At 35.3% G+C, this 24362-nt stretch overlaps 2 protein-coding genes across 3 annotated transcripts; one reads left to right on the top strand and one right to left on the bottom strand.

Annotated features, from left to right (window-relative positions):
• Positions 1–2708: 2708 nt before the first annotated feature.
• On the top strand, positions 2709–3599 carry LOC137712057 (protein MIZU-KUSSEI 1-like). Its single transcript, XM_068451205.1, has one exon. It carries the CDS (start codon positions 2760–2762, stop codon positions 3597–3599), a length of 840 nt encoding a protein of 279 aa, XP_068307306.1. The 5' UTR covers positions 2709–2759.
• An 11959-nt stretch (positions 3600–15558) lies between these two features.
• Positions 15559–20874, bottom strand: LOC137713940 (agamous-like MADS-box protein AGL18). 2 transcript variants are annotated; one of them, XM_068453301.1, is made up of 8 exons: positions 20586–20874; positions 19151–19241; positions 18964–19031; positions 17348–17447; positions 17125–17166; positions 16456–16497; positions 16170–16321; positions 15559–15783 (listed from the first exon to the last, which is right to left on the bottom strand). In XM_068453301.1, exons 1-8 carry the CDS (start codon positions 20801–20803, stop codon positions 15696–15698), a joined length of 801 nt encoding a protein of 266 aa, XP_068309402.1. In that variant the 5' UTR covers positions 20804–20874; the 3' UTR covers positions 15559–15695. The 2 variants fall into 2 exon arrangements, with proteins under 2 accessions (XP_068309402.1, XP_068309403.1); XM_068453302.1 differs by having other exon boundaries at positions 19160–19241.
• Between the last annotated feature and the right edge of the window lie 3488 nt (positions 20875–24362).

Here is a 24362-nt window from a genome sequence, read left to right as displayed (position 1 = left end):
AATGAGTAAGACATTGTTAAAGAAAAAAGATGAAAATATTGTGTCCAACTTGAAGAAAACTTATTCATTTCAATCCCTTCCCAAATGGTGGATTTTTTTTTTTAAATTTATTATTTTAAGGGGAGAGGAAGGGTTTGCAATTATTATAATAATATAGGAAATGAGAGAATTTCGAACCAAGACGTATGAGTAGAAACCTACCACATCTATCCGCTAAGATATTGAATCACATGCCAAAAATAATAAGATTAGAAGAAAGAAATTTCATTCATGTCTAATCCTCTCAAAATTAAAAGTGATCTATACTAAACGAGACAAATGCATAATAAACTTCTGGGGTTTAAGGACTGTGCCATGAACTTGGGCCACTACCGCTTAATTAAAAGAAATAAACGAATTAGTGGGTTCCATGAGCATATATGCATTCGAGTTTAGATAAGTTTAGAAAAATGTTTCCTCACTTGACCACTTTTTATTTCTAATTTAAGAAACTCATATCTTAACCAATTTCAATTTAAGCATAGATTTGATTCACACTCCATGTTCTAAGAAATATTTACCATCCGAAAAGGGAAAAAAAAAATCTTTGTCTAAAGAAATGCCTTGAGAAAAGATGAAGATATAGAACCTTTCAATGCGATAGTACTTTTTCAACTCACTTAATCTTCATGATTTTAATTTAGGGAGTTTTAACGAAAAGCCCATGGTATCATTTTAACGAAAAATCATATTTTTACACTAAAAAGTCAATCATGGTATTATTCACTTTACCCTTTATTTTGTCATTATCGTTAAAACTCAAAGTGTCACATCCCGGCCTGGGGCGGATCACTTCCCGGGCCCGCTCCACCACCGTAGCACGATATTGTCCGATTTGGGCTTACCATTCCCTCACGGTTTTATTTTTGGGAACTCACTAGCAACTTTCCAGTGGGTCACCCATCATGGGATGTTGCTCGTGAGTTCCCAAAAACAAAACCGTGAAGGAATGGTAAGCCCAAAGCGGACAATATCGTGCTACGGTGGTGGAGCGGGCCCGTGAAGTGATCCGTCCCAGGCGGGGATGTGACAATTTGGTATCAGAGCCTAACCCTGGTTGTGGTGTGCCGATGAGGATGTCTGGCCTCTAAGGGGGGTGGATTGTGACATCCCACATCGCCCAGTGGAGTGATCCTTATATGTATATTCTCATCCCTACCTAACATGAAGCCTTTTGGGAGCTCACTGGTTTCGGGTTCCGTAGGAACTCCGAAGTTAAGCGAGAATGGGGCTAGAGCAATCCCATGATGGGTGATCCATTGGGAAGTTCTTGTGTAAGTTCCCAAAAACAAAACCGTGAGGGCGTGGTCGGGGCCCAAAGCGGACACTATCGTGATACGGTGGTGGAGCGGGCTTTGGAAGTGGTCCCCCCCTCCCGGGCCAGGATGTGACACAAAATTTTCAAGTACTTTTCATTAGTTTTCCTTTTAATTTAATCAGTAAACATATAAGCATAAAATCATGAAATATAATATATGTGATGACCATGAAATCATCGAATTCAACCAAGAAAAGATCGTAGACAGCACTCAAATTCAGTATTAAATTTGGGTTGTTTTTAGGATCTATAGTGTTGTTCCACATAAAAAGTTAAGAATCTTGTATTTGCTTATAAAATGTTAGACTTCCTTCTATTGTGACATTAATGTTAAATGAGTTTAAGGTGAAGATCAAACTTCTTTTAGTTGCTTTCTATAAAAAAAACGAAAGGCTTGTTATAAATCGATTATAAATTGAAAAACGAATGGTGTTCAAAAAAAAAAAAAAAAAAAAATTGAAAAAAGAATAGTATTCATTGACACGACAGAAAGGAAAGGACCCATCAATATATAAAATGAAACCAACGAAAAGAAAACAAAAGACGACTAATCTCTTTTGAAGACTTAATTATTTAAGAATATTAAAAAATCTCATTTAATATGTCTTATCTTCTATTCATGTTCAAATACTGGCGGTTGTTCTCTTCCAATGGGAGTCATAAGATTTGGAGACCTATTAATTGATTCTAACAACTGCTTCAACCTGGAGGTGGGATGCTCCATAAGTTCAACTTCCTTCAGTCGCTACAACTAATTATGAACAAAGAAAAATGATAAATATAAAATTGAGAAATCACTTTTTTTCTTTTTCTATTTTTTTTATGAGTAATGCTAGAGAGATTAAATTTGTAAACTAAATTTTGAAAATTAAAGGACATGAAACTTGATAATTGGTTTATTACTTAAACGTTGATAAACGTGCTCATTCTTATGGTAACGCATCATTTAGTTTGCAAATTTAATTTCTAAATTTAGTATCTCTAACATTATTATTTTTTTATTCATAAAAAAGCAGGTAGCTGAAAGTGGTGTGGCTATGAACATATATAATGTGGTGGTTTGTAGGTCCACATGAGGTACACACTATTGAAAAAAAAGTCTAGGATGTGATCATCATCACAAGCCTCCATCGTCTCCCTTTATATTGGCCACCTCCGAACACTATCATCACTTGTCGGCCAATATTCTCTCTCTCAAAAGAACAGCGCGCTCCCCTCGCCCCCTATTCCTCTCACTCTTTCTATGCAAATTAGGATTAAATGAAATTCATCTCTCAAAAATATTTGTACATTTCGATTTGTATTCATAATTTGTATTCATACTTCAAAGAATTAGAAAGTACAAGCTTACAAAACCTTACGGACAATTTTTGATCATATCAAATTGTAATTTTAAGTCACCATGAAACACCAAGAGCTCAGCCTCCACAGAAGCACCAGTACTACTTCCATATCAAGAAGCACTTCAAGAAAGATCATCCCATCCAACCACTTCAGATCTTCACCATCAACTCTCCCACTTAACCATCTTCAAATCGACGACGTCCCCAACAACCTTTTGATTCCGAAACACCACTCTCCAGTCTCCTTCCACCACATATCCAAAACCCAAACAAAGATCACCTCCCTCCTCCGCTCTTTCCTCAGATTCCTCTCCTTCCCCACCATTATCCCGACATGCAAGTGGCTCGCCCTCCCCTCCAACCTCTCCGTCACCCCCTCCCTAGGCCGAAAAGTCACCGGCACGCTCTTTGGAAACCGCCGTGGTCACGTCAGCTTCGCCGTTCAGCTGGACACCCAGTCGGATCCTGTCTTGCTTCTCGAGCTAGCCATGTCAACGTCTTCACTCGTTAAAGAGATGTCTTCGGGGCTCGTGCGCATTGCTCTCGAGTCTGAAAAGCAACAGAGTTCCGGCCGTGCAGGTATGAATGGCCGGAAGCTGTTTCAGGAGCCTTCATGGACTATGTATTGTAATGGGAGGAAGTGTGGGTATGCGGCGACTCGCACGTGCGGAGAGTCAGACTGGCACGTGCTGAGCACTGTTCGGAGTGTTTCGGTCGGAGCCGGCGTGATTCCGGTGTTGGACGACGGAAAAAAGGGTGGCGCGTCTGAAGGTGAGTTGCTTTATATGAGAGCTAGGTTTGAACGAGTTGTGGGAAGCCGTGACTCGGAGGCCTTTTACATGTTGAACCCTGAGGGTAATGGAGGTCCTGAACTCAGTATCTTTTTACTCAGAATATGAGTGTGAAGAAAAATAAACGGAAAAGAAATTAAATTATTGGTGAACACTACAGAAATATATTGTTTTAAGGAAAAGAAATTAAATTGTTGGTGGTCAGAAATATATTGTTTTTAGGGGATTTAATCGCAACTTGCAAAGTGAATGCTAGCTTAGTGACTACTTTTATCGGTTTATGTGATATTACAGCTTTAAAAATGTAAGAACATGTGATTTTGTATCTTATTAATTATCTTGATATATATACAGTTGGTATGTATACATACATCTTGATATATATACAGTTGGTATGTGTACATACACTGGACTTGATATCATTCACATGATATTATGCATTAGAAAAAGGTGGTGGTGGGTAGCTAATTTTCTCTCTGGTCGGAGCTGTTAATTGGGATCAGACCAAAAAAAAAAAAAAAAAAAAAAGAGATGGATCTTTTATGTTTGTATCCTTCTGTGGGTTTTGTGCGTGCGTGTATGTAGGTTTCGTATGAAAATGAACAAAGTGTTGCATGACTAATTGTTTAATTAACAAAGTATTGCATGACTAATTGGCACGCTTCTCGTTTTGCACTTCCAATACTAAATTTGAAAATTAAGAGGGGGGAAATGTTCTTGAGGAAGGAGAATGGTGTTGGACTCGGAAACCGTGGTCGGTGATCACGCTAAACTATTTTATTTGCAGAACAATTTAGTGAAATTTGGGGTTGTAATTGTTGAGTATAAAAGTATAAATCTTACATATATATATATATATATATAATTAGATTACTCTTTATATTATTAATTGATTTTAACGTGAAACTTCAACTTCTTCATTAAAGTGATACTCAGATTCAAGTGTATTTTAATGCAGTCCTAATTTAGTTAGGATTTTGATTGTGTAAATCTTAGTAAATTATTATGGGATTTTACATATATTTTAGATAGTGTCCTATTCCAGTTGTAATATCTAAAATATAAGGAATTTACCTTTCTTATTACTATAAATAAAAGTACAATTGGGTGAGATAACACAAATCGCAGAGTTCACCAATTCTCTCTTTTCTCTACTCTTTGCCACACCTTCTCTATAATTCTTCAGTTAAAGAGGCCTACAACACGTTATCAGCACGCTTTTGACGCTACGCTAAAGAGAGTTTGTTCATCTTCAATCATGGGAGTATTACTTTTCAATCATTATTATTATGAATAAAAATTTATTTTATTGAATCAATATACTTACTATTGATTCAATTTTCTCTTTTTACGTTGAACCTGATACAATGCATTGGAGATGAAATTTTGAATTTCCCTACAACTAGCATTCAAAGACTTTATTTCATTTTCAGCCAATTACGTTCTTCTATAACATAGACATTCACCATGATGCATGAACCTACAGTTGATGGAATATAAAATAATAGGTTAGGTTCATGCATCATTAGGAATGTTTTTTATTGTAAACAGGGCCTGATAAAAAAAATCAAGTCTATATTTTAGAAGAACCTGATTAGTTGAAAACGAAATAAAGTCTTTGAATCCTAGTTGTAGAAGATTCTTCTCCAAAAGTCGAGATATCACTTCAAATGTGTTGTACTACATTCAACATAGCCATTGAAAGAATGAATAATTGAATTAATAGCATACGGGTCAATTCAATAAATAAAAGGTTAATCATAATAAGTATGATTGAAACGTAATATTACTCTGATAAGATGGACAAACTCTCTCTACCACAACGACAAGAGCTTTCTGATAAGGTGTTGTATGCCTATTTAACTGAAGAGTTATAGAGAGAAGGAGAGGGGTGTCAGAGGTGCAGAGAGAGATTTGGTGAATTCTGATATTTGATTTATCATCCCATTGTGCCTTTATTTATAATAGTAGGAATGTAAATTCCTCACCAATTTTTTTTAGAAAAATTACGATATTTATTGATGATTAGAAAACCGTACAACTTGGGAATATGGTGCATAATGGGTCTCGATAAAAATCTTGCCGAAAATTTCAACCCAGTCGAAAGAAAAAAGAGCATCCGGCACTAGCGACTTAGAAGTCAACTAAATTAGACTTACATTACAATAAGAAAACTATCTAAAAGATTCTACAAAATCTCGATAGGATTTACACAATCGCATTTCTAACTAAATTAGACTCTAACAAAATCAGATTTTCAAGGTGCACTCCACTATTGTACGTCCCTACAATTAGTGGTGGCTGTCCACATATGAGAAACAAAGTTGACAATTTCAGAAAATTTCAGAAAATTAAGTTTTGGCATAAAAGATAAATTGATTTATTAATTCCGCTAATTTCTACAAATGAAACTAATGATCAAACTAATTAATTGCACCATTGATTAGTTAAAAAAAGTCTCTCCAATAGGAGATATTTTTTAATGTGACCGATACACGGGGTGGTACACTATGTATCACCATACAAATAGTGTGATATGTGTGCTAAAAAGTTAATAACTTAACAAATAAAATTTCCCACCACTTCTATTAAAACACATTGTGTACCACTTATTTTCCCGTCACAATTAAAAATTTCTCCTCGAATAGAATATGTGTATCTTTTCAAACCGAACACACCAATGAAGAAGAAGTGTCACGCCAAAAAAAAATCAAAAGATGACAATATGACACGTCATTTGTTTCTCCTCTCACCAAGAGTAATCAACTACAACATAAGCTAGACTTACCAATCAAAATCAATGAGAATTAGATCAAATGAAGTACCACGGGATGATTAATCCAGACCTAAGATTAATGTAGTGCATCTCTATATGTGGGATTATCAAGTATAATTTACTCTCATTTGTTTATGGATTTGTACTTCATGCATGTGTACAACGCTATTTTCAAGTAAATAAAATTACTTTCGTGTGTTTATGTGTATAACCCCACATCTAATACAAGAGTTAAATTGAAAGAGCGCTTTGTGATTAGAAAATGAAAATACGGAGTAGAAGCACAACACAAAATTATCAGTACTCCATATACCATATTATATCCCACTTTATCCTTTGTGTTCTTCATTTGTGCCCCACTTTACACAATTCCATCATCTGGGTTGTAAAAAGCGTTTGTTTAGTTGACATAGTAGACTGTTTATGTTGTAGGCATAGTTTAATGAACAATTATAGAGATTATAGAGAGAGAAGGGGTGCGGCATATAGAGAGTAGAGAGAGATGTGTAATTGTGAGGTGTGTTTTATCTCACATCATTGTGTCTTTATTTATAGTGGTAGGGAACATTAAATCCTTACTCTAATAGGATTACAACTCTAATAGAATAATATCTAACCCTAGAGAATATTCCAAGATATCCCTAGATACACTATGATTTACACAAACACATTCCTAATCTAATAGGACTGCAACACTCCCCCTTGAGTGTGTAAATACTAAACTAGATGGCACATCAGGTCTGTAGCGATTAAGCAAGTACAGTTGACGAAGTCGTCGGCATAATGAGTGAATGCGAGTCTTAGATCAACAGAAGAATGCATAAAAGGTAAAACTCACAAAACCTCACGAGGTAAAACCTAAGGTGGGAGAAAAACACATAGACTAAGGAGAAAAGTGAGAAGTTGCATTAAGTCAAAACTATACATCTTCTAGACGCAAGTAGAAGAGCTCACAAGGGTATGACCAGCCCAAGATGGGTGCCTCGTCAAAACCTAGTTAGGTAGAGAAAACCCAATGGGAAAAATGCTCCTAATCATAAGGAAAAATAGTACATTAAGATTAAGTGAGTATACTTCTGGATACTCCCCCTGAGTTTGACAGAACTTCCAAATGAGAACTACAAGCATTGCATATGATAGTTAGGTATACCAATTCCTTGGACAAGCTTCTGGAAGGTTGACTTAGGCAATGACATCTTGTAGAGGTCGGCAAGGTTGTCTGGGATTGGCTTGCATGACTTCAATCTCCTGATGCTTTGCTGATGTAGATGTAGACGCAATATGTCTTGGCGTTGACTTCGTTGATGTATCATGTCTAGGTCGGGTTGATACATATAGTATAGTCTTCATGGATCGTCATCGGGACTTAACGATGGATGAAAACAACAAGTACTTCGAATATGCTCAACAAAAGCTCTCAACCATGTCTCATATGTGGCGTAGTGAAGTAAGATGAGTCTTGGAGTAATTCGAAGATTTCTCAACTAAAGTCAAAATTTGGACCTCCAAGATATTGCGATATCCCTAATGGTAAAGACATAGCCATTTAGGGATTTGCCTTATGTGGGTTTGATAAGTAACCAGCGTCAGTATAACAAACAAGGCAAGCATCATTCCAAGGATCAAGGGGGTTGGATATGCTCGAGATGCATGAGGACTAGCCCAAATCCGTAGTACCTTTCAGGGTAGCGAAAAAACGTCTTTAATACAAATTCAGTGGTTGCGTGTAGGCGTAGTGCTGCATTTTTACCAATAGATTAACAGCGAAGGAGATGTCCTATCTAACGCAATAGGCTAAATTCAACAAAGTGCAAAGTTGAACTTAGATATGGAATTTCGGATTCCATAACCTCTTCAAGGGTTTCATTTTCTTATAGCGTATGGAAGATCATAGGTATACTTAAAGGTAACACTTTCGGGGTGTAGTTTGACTAGTAGACCAAAGTACCGTCAGAACAATGCTTGAACTTCAGTTCAAGGTATAAATAAGTTTTTCCAATATCCTTCATCTCAAATTTCATCTTTAAGTGTAAGGCAGTTTTCTCAAGCTCTTCTAGAGTCTTAGTGAGATTCATGTCACCAACATAAACTGCAACTTTAGCAATTTGGAATAAAACTTCATATTTTAACACGCAAGGGCATAATTCAGATTCCTAACTGATCAAATAATCACTTAGACAGGTAATACCACATCCGTCAGATTGCTTCAATCCGTAAGTGAACGCCTCAAACAAGTTGAGAAGGTGTTCCGTGATTTGGAACTATTTGAACTAGTCCATGTAATTTTTCTGGAACTTACATGTCAATCTTTGTATTACTATCTTCATGAAGAACACTAACCACATTTCATAAAGTTGTTGTCAATCATAAGGTGTTTAAGAGAAACCTTGCGTCGTAAGGCGTGCATCATATCGCACTATTTCATTTATCTCATCACACTTCATCTCGCACTTGTAACACAACAAGGTTACCTTCGGCAATGTAGGAACGATAGGTCCAAAACTCAATTTGGTAAGGAATTTAAACTAGATTGTGATTTTTGTTGTCCAATCAGTTCTACGTTGTCACTAATCAGTGGAACACGGTTCGATATCGTTGTTTTCATTTAAGTCGGTAGCTACCATATAAGTGAAAACATCATCGATGATAATCTCATTCTAATTCCATTATCTCATCCAAACTAATATACTGGACCAAGAACTTCAAGTCTCGAGAATAATCTAAATTAATCTCATGAGATGGAAATGATTTGAGACAGCGATCAAGTATAGATTCATTTTGTGTCGTGACCTTCCTCTGCCAGGGAAGTGAATCCTATGAACCGAGTGATCTGTCGTGCTTCAGGTCGAGACAAATTGATTGGCTATCCACCAATGTACCGGGTCGTCCAATAAGGGCAGCCAAACTGTCTAATAGGGGCAGTGCATCATTCGAGGAAGTTGACTCAACCTCTTTTAAGTACGTTTATCCTTGCAGACATGTTTGCAGCTGGTATATGATCTCGTCACTTTAGCTACACCAAAGGAATGCGTTTGGAGCAACATCCTGAAAGCTAGAATTCATTGCACTTGCTTATCACACTTGTACGGTATGGGGATCAAGATGAGATATAGTGGGCAACATTCATGCAAATTCGCGCTATTCTACAGGAATGTTGACGTCCTTATCTCCCCCTAACGGTAGGAAAACTATCTCTTTGAAGTAACAATCCACAAATGAGCGGTAAAGAAATCACTTCCAAAGGCTTTAAAGAGCTAGTGTAAAGGAGAATAGTAATCGACAAAGATTCACAACCTTCTATAAGGACCCATATTGGTACATTGCGGCGACGCAACTTGGCACATGAAATGCATACCCAAAACACGTAAATACGAAGTGTTAGGTTCGTACCTAATAACCAAATGTAACGTCAAAAAGGTTAAGTGGCAATGGGCCTCAAAGCGGACCAACATAGATGCGTACAAGATTGCATAGCCCAAGCCAGAAATCAAAAGCTTGGTGCGTTCACTAAGATTCGGGCGATCATTTAATTTGCGCTTTATGAACACTATGCGAGGCTGTTTTAGGGTGAACATGGGAATTCGATGTCCAATTATAAACCCAAAAGACATGCAATACTTATCGTAAATTGTCGATATAAACTCTCAGGCATTATCTAGTCTTCCAGACTTTATGGGATAAGTGGGGTGGTGAACCCTTAAAATCAGCTAGGAGGTTTAGCAACAATGTGTGTAGGTAAACATGTGAACAGTTTGTTAATTCATCAACCAAAACCATAAGTATTTATATGGTCCACATTTTGATTGAATTAGTCCACATATATTCCCTTGAATCCACTATGAAAAGAGAGTCGTTTTGTATCTTTGCTAGGGATGGTTTAGAAAATCAATTTCCCCAACGAGCAGGCTTGGTAAAGTGTGTTTATAAGCGCAAGATCCTTACTTCGAGTAAGGAGATGCGTCGTGGCATCATTGTTTGACCTAAGTGTCCCAAAAGGTCGTGTCACAACAAGTAGACTACTTGAATCACCCAGCTCCAAGCCAGCCACGTGTGGCGTGTTCCCAGTTGGGAGACAGCCCATTGGCCCAGCAGTAAAGCTTCATGCTCATTTTTGGAGGTAGTGCAAATATATTCCACTCTATTTTCTATCAGTGGTTTAATTCATGATCACTATTCTCTCGAATATTGTTAAAACTCAACGATGTTCTTCTGGAATGGGGAGAATATAAGGTCTCTTAAATGGTAATTTGGTACCATTCATCCAACGAGAAGCATGCCAATGCTCTTAATTAGGTTGGATATACTTGAAGTCATTGCTAGAGATGTGACTTAGGTGTAAAGTTAGTGTGCGTAGTATCGCATTCATCCAGACAACTAACTTTCCCATATTCCTACCTAATCACGTGTTTAATTGAATTCGGTCATATGTATACAAGAAACATGATTCAATTAACTCATATTCAAGAACAATATCACTAAGATTATCCATAACTAAAACAAACACCAAATGTGAATCCAAGAACATAAAAAAAAATGTTCACAAAGTAAATGGTTTACCAAGGGCATTCAACCAACAAGGCCATCTATGTCAAAATACTACTCTTCCAACGATGTTTGGTGGAGCAAAATTAGTCTCACATATTGACTACGAGAATAGTACTCCTCAACAACATTGGTAGGGGCACGAATAGGTGCATAACCAATGATCTATTCCATCAAGATGAAAATAGATTCTGTAGGGTTAAGGTTTGGAAATATTATGACTTATTCTTGAAGTTTTAGGTCTTTTGCACATGTCTATGGTCTTTTGGCAAACAATTATCCTTCAGAAGCATTCTCTTGAAAACCCCCAAAAAGTAATCGAAACACTGGTTCGACATATGATACTTTATTTTTCCGTGCATTAGCTCCATAATGGCCGTGAGAACGGAAAAGCTCTCACACCCCAGGTATAATTCTTGGTTGGTATTTTTTAATAGTTTTTCATATTGTTCGAACTTTACACTATCCATTGGTGTAGGCACGTCATCTTCCCCTTCTTGGTTGGTCTTTGTCGATGCAAATGGAAAAGCATCATTTATAATATCCATGACTTGTTCATTAGGATCTACAATAAGTTCCACAATAGGTTCAACATTGTCTACTCTTGTAGCGTTTGAAGACGAAGCATTGTCTAATTGTTCCTCATGATGGTTCCAAGTTATATGTCTCAATCATTCCATTCCTTACTAAATGAAATCGAACATTTTCAATTGTCTCCCTTAACGTGTTGTTACACCTCCTACAAGGACATCGGAATCTAGTTGCACCCGGGTTGTGTGTACGTGCAAAGTTAATAAAATCCTCGATTCCATCCAAGTATTCATTCGCGCATCTATTCGGTTCTGTATCCACGTCTTGTCCATAATTCTTGGAACCACAATAACAATACAGCAATCACAACAACTTCATACAAAAGGATAATGTCACCTTATGCCTCCAGTAAGGGCCCTATCCTATTCAGGAATGCATAGCCATGTCACGTAATTTACGACTACATCAGATTAGATTTCGACATGGATGAATTTCGGTAGCATCTCGATACAGTTCTTCAGGGGTACGACGCAGATATAAAATACCTATGTACCACCTGAAGAATGTACAGAGATGACATCGAAATCTCCATAACCGAAACCTAATCCTTCAACCATAAACTACGCGTCATAACTGTGCATTCCCAAATTATCCAAATAATGGGACAATTCAAGAATTAATTGAACTACAGTCATGCTTTCGCATCCATGCACGAAATCCAACTAATCATCGAACGGGAAACTAAGTTTTACTAAAAATAAAAAACAAGTACGAAGTTAATTTCAATTAACTCCGTACATCACAATACATATTTGTACGTCACATACAAATTTAACAACATAATATAAATATAATTTCACAACACAATATAAACATAACAAACTAAGTTCAACATAATTTAATTAATTTTATATTTTAAAAAAATAAAACGAAGAAAATACCTTCTCAATCGTTCTCCACCAATCGATAATCACACACAATATCCCTATAGACAATGAAATTAATGGCGTTAGTATGAATTTACATTAATACTTTTACCCTAACGACAAAAAACGCTTACAAGACACACCGAGATAGCTCCATCAACCTAGAGAAGATGGAGGGAGTATTAGATGATGAAATTGAGAGAAAATGGAAATGATGGAGGCTGGATTGAGCAAAATCGAAGGGATGAGTGCAGAGGCACAATCTGCAATTTTTTTTTGCAGTTGGCCTCTGCACATGGCTGAATCCAGATTAAAAGTTCACTTTGGACGAATGGTTTTGCCCGACGAACAAGGTCTTTGTCGCGCAAATGTTATTTGCGCAACAAACAAAGAAACATTTGTCGCCCAGGTTTAGAATTTTTATTTTATTTTGTTTCCTTTACTTTACAATTTATTCTTTTCAACAAATTGCGTGACAAAAACATGTATCGTCGCGCAATACATATTTTTATTTTTTTATTTTTTATTTTTTTCTGTTTTATTTGTATGTATTGTAAATTTTTATTTTATTATAAATAAAAAACTCAAACCTAATTAAACATTAAATTAATTAACAAAACTAATTTACTATCCCAAATAGAAATTATAATTAATGTAAATATTATCCACATAACATAAATTTATTAATTAAATTAAATATGAAGTCCACAAAATCTTATTTAAAAAAAAAAAAAAAAAAACAACCCTCCTTAACTTTAATCGTCCCTCGCTCGTAACACTCAAACTTCCATTGCCGGAAACTTTGCTTGAAAAACCCATCCACATAAACTCGTTGCTTCTCATCGGTTTCATCAACATCCCAATGAACCTACATTAATACCAATAACAATAAATTAGTAATTTAAAAAATATTATGTCACATCCCGGCCCAGACTCCACCGTAGCACGATATTGTCCACTTTGGACCCCTACCACACCCTCACGGTTTTGTTTCTGGGAACTCACACGAGAACTTCTCAGTGGGTCACCCATCATGGGATTGCTCTCGCATGAACTCACTTAACTTCGGAGTTTCGAACTCCGAAGCCAGTGAGCTCCCAAAATGCCTCGTGCTAGGTAGAGATGAGAATATACATATAAGGCTTACATGATCCACTCCCCTGGGCAATGTGGGATGTTACATATTATGTTTTAACAAAAATAATTGTTCATTATTTACTACAAACTTACCGATAAGTCCCTTAACAAGGACTTTTTCAACTCCTCAGGGACCTTTTTCCAAGACTCAAACACGGTAGAACAATCCCTCCACACCAAATTCCCAATGTCATAGCTAAATTAGATGTACGCCTTAGCCATATTTTTGCCTTCAAAGCATGGCACTTGTTTCCGTTGATACCTCTCTGATCGCACTACAAGTTTCTTTTTGCTAGAACCTTCTCCAGAATCGGCCATTTTTTTTAAACAATTTTTTTTTGAAAACTAGTGTTCTACAACTGTGTTTATATAGCACTAGGACACCTTTGCGCGACGAACCCATTCATCGCGCAAATCTCCATGTTCGTCGTGCAAAATGCGTCATAAATGCGCAATAAATGGAAAGGTTTGAACACAGTCTAACCGTGCTTTGTGCAACAAATATATGATGTTCGTCATGCAAAGCTGTCTTACGCGACGAAAGTAGCATCACACAATATATTGTGCGATGAATGAAATGATTGTAATTATAAAGTTTACATAAACATAGATATCTATGTTTACGTAAATTTTATAATTACAAACAAATATTCAGAAAATATTTAATACCTTAAATATTTATTCTAAAAATAATTAATACTTTAAATATTTATTCTATAAATAATTAATACCTGAAATATTATTCTATAAATAATTAATACCTTAAATATTTATTCTATAAATAATTAATGCCTTAATCCATACAATTATTTTTAGCATAAGTACGATATTCATTGAAGATTGAAAACACATATAAACCGAGGACAGGTGCTTACATTAGGTCTTAATAAATAAATAAAACCAACGGAAATTGAAGCCTAATTAAGTTCAAATACATAACTTATATAAAAAATAAAATAAAAACCTAAAATTTAAATATTGTCATACAAAACATAAATTTAAAACTACTATTTGGATGGTCCTGGTCCATTCCGCAAAACTTCATAACGCCACCGATTGTAACCTCTCTCCAACGCATCATCCATCAACTTCATCAACTGTTCGTTCGTATCATCATCAAGAGTATACTTACACTATTACACATATATGCAAATAATTAATTCCAACATATAACTAAAAATTTCACAAACTTAATTATTGATCTATCAACAATATACTTACTAATAGTTCATCCATCACAAGCTTCTTCACATTCCCGGGCACATCTTCCCAAGAACGCCACTCAGCAGTGGGACAATTATTCCCCATGGCTATAGCAATTGCATGCATAAGCTCAAAATGTTCCCTCAAATCATGCGGGTTGGTGTCGCGTACACTCTCATCCTTTTTTTATCCGCCATCCTAGCACGAACAAAATTGTGTAGAATAAGAAGAGCAGAATTGTGAAGAACAAGGACAACAAAAGCGCATATTTATAGGAAGGTTAGTACCTTTGCGCGACGAAGGCTTTGTTGCGCAAACATCTGTATTAAATGCGGTATTTATTTCTCTGATTCACCTGCAGTAAATGGTCAAAACTAACAAAAACTTGCGCGATGAATCATTGGTCACGCAAATGCCCCCTTTTTGTCGCGCAAGTTTTTTGCGCCAAAAAAATTACCCTACGTTTTCTTGCTGACTTTATGCGACGACAACAAGTATTTGTCGCACTAAGTATTCTTATGCGACGAAATATTGTTTGTCGCGCAAGCTATTTTTTCTACTAGTGATAGGGCATATGCTGAGCTCCCTTCACAATATGTCGTGCACTGATATGAGTGCAAGAAGCCTAAAAAACTAGGTTAATTAGCTGGCCTAACCCATATTTTGTTCATATGAAACTTAGTTGTTCATAGTATGTATTGGGCTATAGTGATGGACAAGTGAAGGGTATATGAATATATGAATTTGGGTGTCCAGAAAGAATTCTTTGTTTTTCATAAAAACGCTATTATTTTCCAATATCTGTTTAATATTTTTGCTTATATGTGCGTGTAGCACTCAAGTGCGGTTTGAATCATGAGATCTCATTGTGGAGTGGATATAAATAAGTTGTTAGCGCTTTATTAACTTACTAACCCATTTGCGCTTAGTTATTTTTATGTAGAATCTTTGATGATCTGTATATATGTCTATATGGTTCAAGAAAAAACTTTTAACTCATGAACGGAGAGTTACAAGACTAACAAGGAGAACAACAAAAGTCTAAACTAATGAGAAAAATTGGAATGGGAAAACAACTCTTCAACGGTATTAGTCTGAGGCCACTTGACTTCCTGAATCGTTAGAATTGTGTTCAATCTTAGCTGCCTTCCTCTTGCGATGAACATCTGACGATAACCTATATAACCAATGAAATGTTTGCTAGATAAATATCATGTATTTCTCTGGAACTTTAAACAATTAGAGTTCGTAAAAGTTTGGTATTTTGAGCTCTGTTGTAAAGAGCAAATGTTATATATTTTTTTGTACAATAAAATTTTATATTAAGAACAGAGACTTGTGGTAAGCCGCACACTAACAAGTAAAATATAAAAAAACATGTCTAGCCTTTTAGTCTAATGCAATTTTAATACCAAAGATCTGAATTCTTCCTTTCGTGTATTAGATTTTAGGTTAAATTATAATTTGTCAAAAGAAAATATATTTGTAATAAGAAACTAATATATTTTTAGGAGAAATGTGGGATATGGATGAAGAAATGAAATGAAGAGCATATATACGTACCCTAAATGCAAAGAAGTGTCTGAATGGTCACTTTCTTCTGCTTTGTAACTGGAAACGGCTTTAGAGCTTGTGCAGGAAAACCTCCTCTCCAAAGGATGGGATGCAACCACAATTGGCCAATTCGACCTCTTATTTTGCCGCATCTCCTCAAGCTAATTTATATATCATAAAATTAATTAGTGAAAAATTAAAAAAAAAAAAAATTAAACGATGTAGCAGTTTTATATTATATTCTGTGAAGAAGATTTCGCTATATGTCTATACGTGGATGAAGTTTAATGCTAACCTCTTTGCGCAGATTCTCGCTCTCCTCCATGGCCTTTTGTTCCTGAGAATAATACAAATTTTAATTACAAAAAATAAACATTATTTAACGATGTTTATAAAGGAAGGGAGAGATAAAAAAATAAAAAATAAATAAAAAAAAAAAAAACTTTGGTTTGACCATCGCTTTCTTGTATTGGCCAATATATATCTTCCTGAACTATGCAAATTTCTGTAAATCTTTTGATTTAAGAAAAAGGTACAAAGAAACTAAGAAAGCACAACTAAAAGCACGGAATTCCACGTCGATTATGTGTTGCAAGGTCTAATGGAATGCCACCAATCGTTCCTTACTCTACAACGTAAGGTGGAATTTTTTTTTTCTTTTTTTTTGGATGCAAAGAAATTCACTAAAGCATGAAACCTCTAGTACAACCGTTTCCAATATATACAATCAAAATTAAAGATAGGAAGAGCAACATCAGGTGAATAGAAATCCTTCATGGCCGATGTTTAGGATGCATGTCAATACCTTGTCATGCAAGAATGCCAAGGAATAATGAAGAAGGGGAATTTGTGACATCTGAATCTTGCATCCGTACGTCTAGGGTTCTTAAATATGCTGGAGCTAATATTATTGGAAGAAAAAGATAAACGTGCTTAACAGAGATGGTTACTGTGGTTAGTTTACCTGTAATCTGGACTTCTTGAGCTTCTCCATAAGTATTTCCTCCTGCAATGGTAGAAAATGTTCAGTCAAGTCCTATGGATCGAAATACTTATAGTCTTTTCAAATAAAATACAATAAAATGGTTGGCAGGAGTTAAAGTTTGAGACAATCTTGGTAACGTTTCATTTCTCACTAGATAAACAAAGCACTCAAGAATACTTTTCACTTGCTAGGAAAAGTTTACCTTCTTGTCCTTGACACATAATATCCCTTCACTTAGTTGGTCCTCTAGACGCTGCAGGTCTTTCAAACTAACGCCGTCCAGTTCCTTACCCGTCATCCGCCTGTACAAGTAGAAATATCACAAGAGCACGAATTTAAGAGTTTATATTTAAAGCCACTTGTAAGTGAGAGGTTTTAGTTTCGATTTTTGTCAAAAGCAAATTTGAATCACATTATTACTAGTCATTGTGAAGTTTAGCCCACTCCCCCACTCCCTTAGCGTAGACAATATCGTTTGTTAAAAAATAAAAAAATATAAAATAAATATAAAATAAAAAATAAAAAAGCAGTTTACATTCAAATAAAGGGATGTAAATTTAAGATGTAAAAGCTCCATAAATATTCTATCTACAATTTATTTACAATTAAATTTAGTTTTTTTTTAGTATACACGATATTTTACACTAATTTACATTAAGGGAGAGGGATGAGTTGAAAAGAAAGGTAATTCACCACTTGCTTCAATAAAATTTAAATGATCACTTATACCTAATCAACTAAATTTACATATTGAATTAGGAATGCAACTTGGGTTGGGTCAACCTGAAGTGAGTTGATACCTTGCCAGCCCATATCAAGCCAAACTCAACTCTATTATGAGTTTGAATTCAATCATGCACATATTTTTTTCATCCCACTTTATATTATATAAGTTATGTATAAAATTTGAAATGAATATACTTGAAGTTTATTGTCAATTTGAATATGGATAATGAATGATAGTGTTACTTTACACTTTTTTTTTGTTTGTTGAAGCTTTGGTATATGTCTTAACTTTGCATGGTTAAAACATTAGAAATAGTCTCCAACTTGTTTACTTTAACTTTTGTGTGGATGATAATGTGAAAATGAAATTTTAATTTAAGATTGACATTATTTGGTTTAAAATTAAAAAAATATGCAAAAATAAAATGGAACTAAATAAAGTTGGTCAAACCCAACCCGAGTAAACACATTAACCTAATTAAAACTCAAACCCAACTAAACCCACATGAAACCATCCCGAATAGTAAATACTAGATTAGAGTTTCCAACCCGCCTAAATTTGTACCCCTATGAGAAACTATTTTCCAAATATAAGAATACATTTTATACTAGCATCACCAGGGCACTGGCATTTTGTGTTAGTGTGTTGTGAATCGTGATTGTCTCGAATATTACTCACCCTAGCCAGACGTTTAATAAGTTGTGTAAACCTACATATATGTTATGAACTAAAGCTTACTCCTACATATCCTTTGCTACATGCCAAACCCATCACTTCAACATATAAAATAAATTCTACTATATCCTATTACTAATAAAACCATAAAAATATCATATGCACAAAATCATACAATACATACTAGTAAATGAGTAAAATGAGTCATTCCCTTTGTATAGTACTGGTCAAACAAGGTTCATCGTTTTGAATTCTAATTAATAGCACATCACATTAATCCAACATGATACTCTGTCTTCAGTATATATAACAGAACCATGACATTTTTTTATTAACCATGAAACATTCAAGTAGTATTAATTCTTAATTTTAATCAGTAAGGTATCTGCAAGTGACAAGATCAAAAAATGACTTACGTGCATGTCAAGCGTAGTGTTGCAATCTCATTCTGTAGTGCATTTACATTACAGTTAGAGTTGGTTGCCTGTTTGTTCAACATCAGAATGTAAGAAATTTCTATTTGTAAAAGTAATAAAAAAATTAAGCACTGTTTGTGCTAAATTTCTAATTGTTGTACACATGCGGCATGCATGCATCGCAAACCTGCATTACAGGTTCATTGTCACCGGAGCGCTCTTTTTGTGGATGCTCTATTAGGCCCCCCTTGTTGTACCTTGAAAGAGTGTGGTCCATGCTACATGAAATAGAAGAGGCGGTAATTAATAATTTCAATCATAAGAAGTAATATTTCCGTAAGTCAAAATATGTGTCTCATTTTATTGGTCACTTGTTGATTAAGGACTCATGATCACCTATTATTGAATTTGATATCATTATATAAAAATTGATATTAAAACGTTAAAAGCAAATCCATTTAGTCATCACCCCCTAATATCAAACTCAAGTATTCTTCACCCCTAATATCAAAACCTAATAGTGTATAATTATAGATTCTTTGGTCACTAGATGACCAAGAGAACATTTCCCCTTTCTTTTTATTTTTCTTTTTTTTTTTTTTTTTGAAACGAAGGGAACATTTCTTCTAATTAAAACTAGCGTATGGGCACACAAAGTGTGTGAGAAATTTTTTTTATTTTTATTTTTTGAAATAGAAGGAGAGAGGAAGAGAGTGATAGAGAATGTGGGGTGGGAAGTTTTATTTATTTATTTATTTTAATTAGAAATATGTTAGGATTACATGTAGATGAGGCTTTGAAAAAAAATAGTAAAATTTGGTGTTGTGAAATTACATTTTTGTCTCATATTTATTATTCATCTTTTGTTTTAATTAGAGGGTTAAACTGGTAATTTCATAAAATTTTGGTTGACAATGAGTATTTTATTATTTAGTAGAGATATTGTGCGTTACTCAATGTTAATGGGCTTTGATTTTTATAAAACAAAGATTAAATCAGTAATGAGGAGCAAAGCCCCAATCCTCCTCTGCAATCTACGTGCACGATTTATATGTCCCAAAATATATTGGCCAAACAGTCTTTTACTCGATTAAGATTTCTACTCTTGGTGAATTACCAATTTCAGAAAACTTCATCCTCAACCTTATCTTTCCTCCCTAAAATTCAAACTTTTCTAATTTGGGTGAAAACTTCCCAAATTGTTTTGAAATTTTTGTGTTTGAGAGCAGTTTTCGAATTACCAAAAACATTTATTCGTGGAATTTTCAAGAGTATTTGTTGTGTTAATTTAAAGCATTATTAATTGAGAATCGCCAGTGCTTTTAATAATTTTTTTTTATTTTAAATATTGGTAAATTCCAAGTACCTAAATCTTCTACTGTTTATTGTGCATCCCTAGATCTTCTACTTACGACTGCGAATTTAAAGGGTTTTAATCTTGTTCTTGATGAATACAAAAACAAGAACACAAGGTCATACAAAAGATTAAAGAGAAAATGAAAGGTAGAAAAATCTCACATCGAATCTGTGATTTTTCTATTGATAACATCATTGAACCGTGATAGATAACAGAATAAAAGAAAATCACGAAGTAAAAAATTTATAAAATTCAATAACCAAACCTGGTGCTTGAGAATTCATAAAGTTTTCCGGTGCTGGAGAAAACGATGACAGCAACCTCAGCATCACAAAGAACTGACAATTCTTTGGCCTTCTTGAGCAGCCCATTACGCCGTTTCGAGAACGTGACTTGCCTGCTACTCAGATTCTCGATCTTCTTGATCTCAATCCTCCCTCTGCCCAAAGGTTTTCTTGCCGGTGTGCTATTTTCTGTATTCATTGTTTACAGACTTATCAAAGTGCGAGGTCTTTTCACCAAAGAATAAATAAATAAAAGGAGATATAGAGAGAAGAAACGTGTATCTTGTGGATATATACTGCGATTATTACGTTGCTTAAATAGAGAATGGATTTGGTTGGGAACTAAGGAAGGAAAGTGGACCAAATTAGGATGCAAAAATATGAATCGGTGACGAATGGAATTACTAAAGGTGGCAAACATCCTAAAAAGGCATGCAAAATCCTTGCCAGAGAAGAAATTACTTCCTTTTTCTTTGCCGACTCTAACCAGAAATATATCTAATTACTTGGGGAGTAAGTTATATATATACACGTATTGCCACTTTCGGAATGTTTCCCAACGAGTTTTGGAGGCTAATGGAATTAGTTACACACTTACCCTTTTCCTCTTATATAAGATATTGGGCACATATATATATCAAGTATAAGTGATTATCAAAACATAGAAAAAAATATTGAGTAGGATTCTCATCTCCTTCAAATACCCTCCCTTTTCCTCCCTTTGTTTCTCACTTTACTGTTTGTTTTTCTTTCTATATAAAGAATTCAACACAAAATATTGACGTATTTTAATAGCGACCGTTCAAATAAAAGGGGAGAGAAATTTGGAGGGAAGAGAATCATACTCCAAAAAATGCAATCAAAATTGTGCGTGTGTTGAAGTCCTATTAGTTTAGGAATGAGATTGTGTAAATCCTATCATATCTAGGATATTCTTATAGGATTCTACCGTATATCTTAGACTATATATTATCATATTAGAGTTGTAATCATATTAGGGTAAGGAATTTACCTTCCCTACTACTATAAATAAAGGCACAATGAGGTGGAATAAACCTCAGACTACATCTCTCTCTTTTCTCAATAGTTGCCGCACCCTTTTTCTTTATCCTTTATAGTGATTTAGTAAATTAGACCTCCAACACGTTATCAGCACGCTCTTAAAGCTATCCTAAAGAGCGTTTGATCTTCAATTAGGGGAATATTACGTTTTAATCATTCCTTTTATGATTAGTTTATTATTTTATTGAATTGATTTACATGCTATTTATTCAATGTAATTTTTCTTTGTTGAACATGATACAACAGATTAGAGATGCAATTCTGGCTTTCTAGGAAGAATCTTCTACAAATTCAAAGGCTTAGTTGTTTTTTTGCCAATCGGGTTCTTTTACAATAAATTAATATATTTGAAACATGAAAACATTTCCCATGATGCATGAACCCCTACATTTATGTTTTCCTTCTGATATATATATATATATATATATGTATATATATATATATATATATTGTAAATGTTCATATATTTGTCAATATATATATATATATACACGTTCATGCAATACGCAATTATGCTATATGAAATTTTCGAGTCAAAGCATTGAAATAATTTAGGAGCAATTAGGGTTTCCAAACTCTAGAGGTCTTTAGATGTCAATAAAAAAAAAATTTTAAAAAATCTTGGATTTTTGCAGCTGAGCCGCGGTTCCACGCCGCTGGCACCAAGCTGAGTTGGCTAGCCTACAGCCACACCATCACACTAGACGACGTCGTTTTGATGCCATGGACGACCTGGAGGAGCCCCGTGGGCTTGCTGCACCTACATAATCAACCAATCTTCGGCCTGGGTTAGGTTCCTACACGGGCCTAAAGCCTTGAGCCGACAACCAGTAGGCATGCAGCCTTGCTGGGTTTGTCCACTGCACACTGGTCCACTACCTGCAAGCCTGGCACTTGCTGGGCTTTGTCTCTGCACCTTGGCCTACCTGCAGCAAGCTCGACGCTTGCTAGTTTAGCCCACACCTAGGCTCTCGACAAGAAGCCAGTCTTCGGCTAGGGTTCTCGTGTCACAGCCCACTGCCAACAGCCTTGCATGCTGGGCTTCGCCCCAGACCATGGCCCATAGCCTGCAGCCATATCTGGGCTGCTCTTGTTGTATTCTAGTGGCTCACTGGCTTGCAGACAAGCTGCAAGGCCTTCTCTAGTGTACTGCAGCCAGCCCAAACCAAGCTGGGCTGCATCCTCTTTCGACCCCGATGCCATATTTTGGCATCCCCACTTTATAACCGTACCCATATAATTATTGGGACGTTATTGGTTAACACTTATTAAAATATAATTTTATTGTTGCTTGGCCTAAAGCCAATTAAAGCTTATATGACTAGAATATTATTATTTTGCTCCTACTATCAAATCTGGATGGTTACGATCTATTGAATTAATTAAAGTGACCAACAATCCACTAATTTGACAAGACATCTAAAATTACTGGCCTGAAGCCCACTTTTTGGCAATTAATGATTCAATAAATTATTTCTTTTTTTTGAACCGTTAACTATCTTTCGTAGTCTCTTTTTTGAACCGTTAACTATCTTTCGTAGTCTCGAAGCACTCACACTTGAGTTCTTGAAACAACCTAAATCCACTACACTTAAATCAGTACCTTGTATTCTGTGTTCTTGCTTAAATCAGTACCTTGTATTCTGTGTTCTTGTAGAAACCTCATTTTTATGAACCAGAAATTCAAACTAAACTCAAACCCGAAGTTTTCATAAAACAATACACCCATAAAAATTCGAAGATGTTCATATAAACCATGTCTTAGAATCCCGAATGTTCTAACTTTGATGCTTCTAGAAATTTTATTTCTCATAACACCAATCACAATCTTGTTCCCTCCATTTAGTGGATTGTCGAACCATCACAAGTTTGATTTCACTGATTAGAACGTTGCTAACATAAACCACTTTATATAGGTACAAGACGTGAATCTCCACTTGACCATCACAAAGCTGAAAAACCATTGAAACCAACAGTAGCATGAAAAAGCTGAATAAATATCTGCCATGATCTTCATTCGAAGGCTTATGCTCGAAACATTGCAAATGGAAATACCTGTGAAGACCTGTATTTTATATACATAAAAAAAAAAAATTTATTTGGATCAAATAAGTAATAAACTTTTACACCATGATCCTCATCCGCCATGATCCTCATCCGCCAAGTATACACACATTTCTTCCTCCAACCTTTTCGTCGATTCTAACATGAATCTTTCCACCAACCTCTCTCTGCGACAAATCTCACACTCTTCCCAGTATTTTCTAGACTTATTCTTTGTGCAGTGCCATTTTTCGTTTGAAAATCATGTTTAGTTTGAAAATCATGTTTAATCAAAGGTGAGGTGATGGTTTGGTTGGATTTGGATATTCAGAAGAAGGCGACGAAGGAGAAGATAGGTTAGAGGGGACGAGGGTGGGTTCAAACAGAGGAGTGAGGTTGGATGAGGAGGTAGGGATGGAATCGGAGGAAGGACTTCAAATATGCAGATTTGCCATGGCAAGGGTAAAGGTAGGTGTATGGTTATCAACAAAGCAAAGAGTTTTGAGTGAATATTAAATAAACAGGTGTTACAATCTTATTGGGCCACATAATATAGTGAGTAAATTGGGTACTGATTAGTTAGTAACCAGGTATTCAATGATATATTTTTATTAATTAAGCATAGGTCAATGATGATGCCACATAGACTTTGA

This window comes from Pyrus communis, chromosome 13 (genome assembly GCF_963583255.1).
Source record: "Pyrus communis chromosome 13, drPyrComm1.1, whole genome shotgun sequence".
In the NCBI taxonomy this organism is placed as follows: Eukaryota; Viridiplantae; Streptophyta; class Magnoliopsida; order Rosales; family Rosaceae; genus Pyrus; species Pyrus communis.
Note: the sequence above shows the minus strand (reverse complement) of the source record. Positions and strands in the feature narration are given on the sequence as shown.

What these genes read in the sequence shown, in the direction of transcription:
- LOC137712057 (XM_068451205.1), top strand. Translation starts at nt 2,760, where the DNA reads ATGAAACACCAAGAGCTCAGCCTCCACAGAAGCACCAGTACTACTTCC.
- LOC137713940 (XM_068453301.1), bottom strand. Translation starts at nt 20,803, where the DNA reads ATGAATACAGAAAATAGCACACCGGCAAGAAAACCTTTGGGCAGAGGG. An exon ending in TCAAGAAGTCCAGATTACAG is followed by an intron (nt 16,498 to 17,124) that starts GTAAACTAACCA and finishes TATTATTCTCAG; the next exon opens with GAACAAAAGGCCATGGAGGA. An exon ending in GACACTTCTTTGCATTTAGG is followed by an intron (nt 15,784 to 16,169) that starts GTACGTATATAT and finishes TTGGTTATATAG; the next exon opens with GTTATCGTCAGATGTTCATC.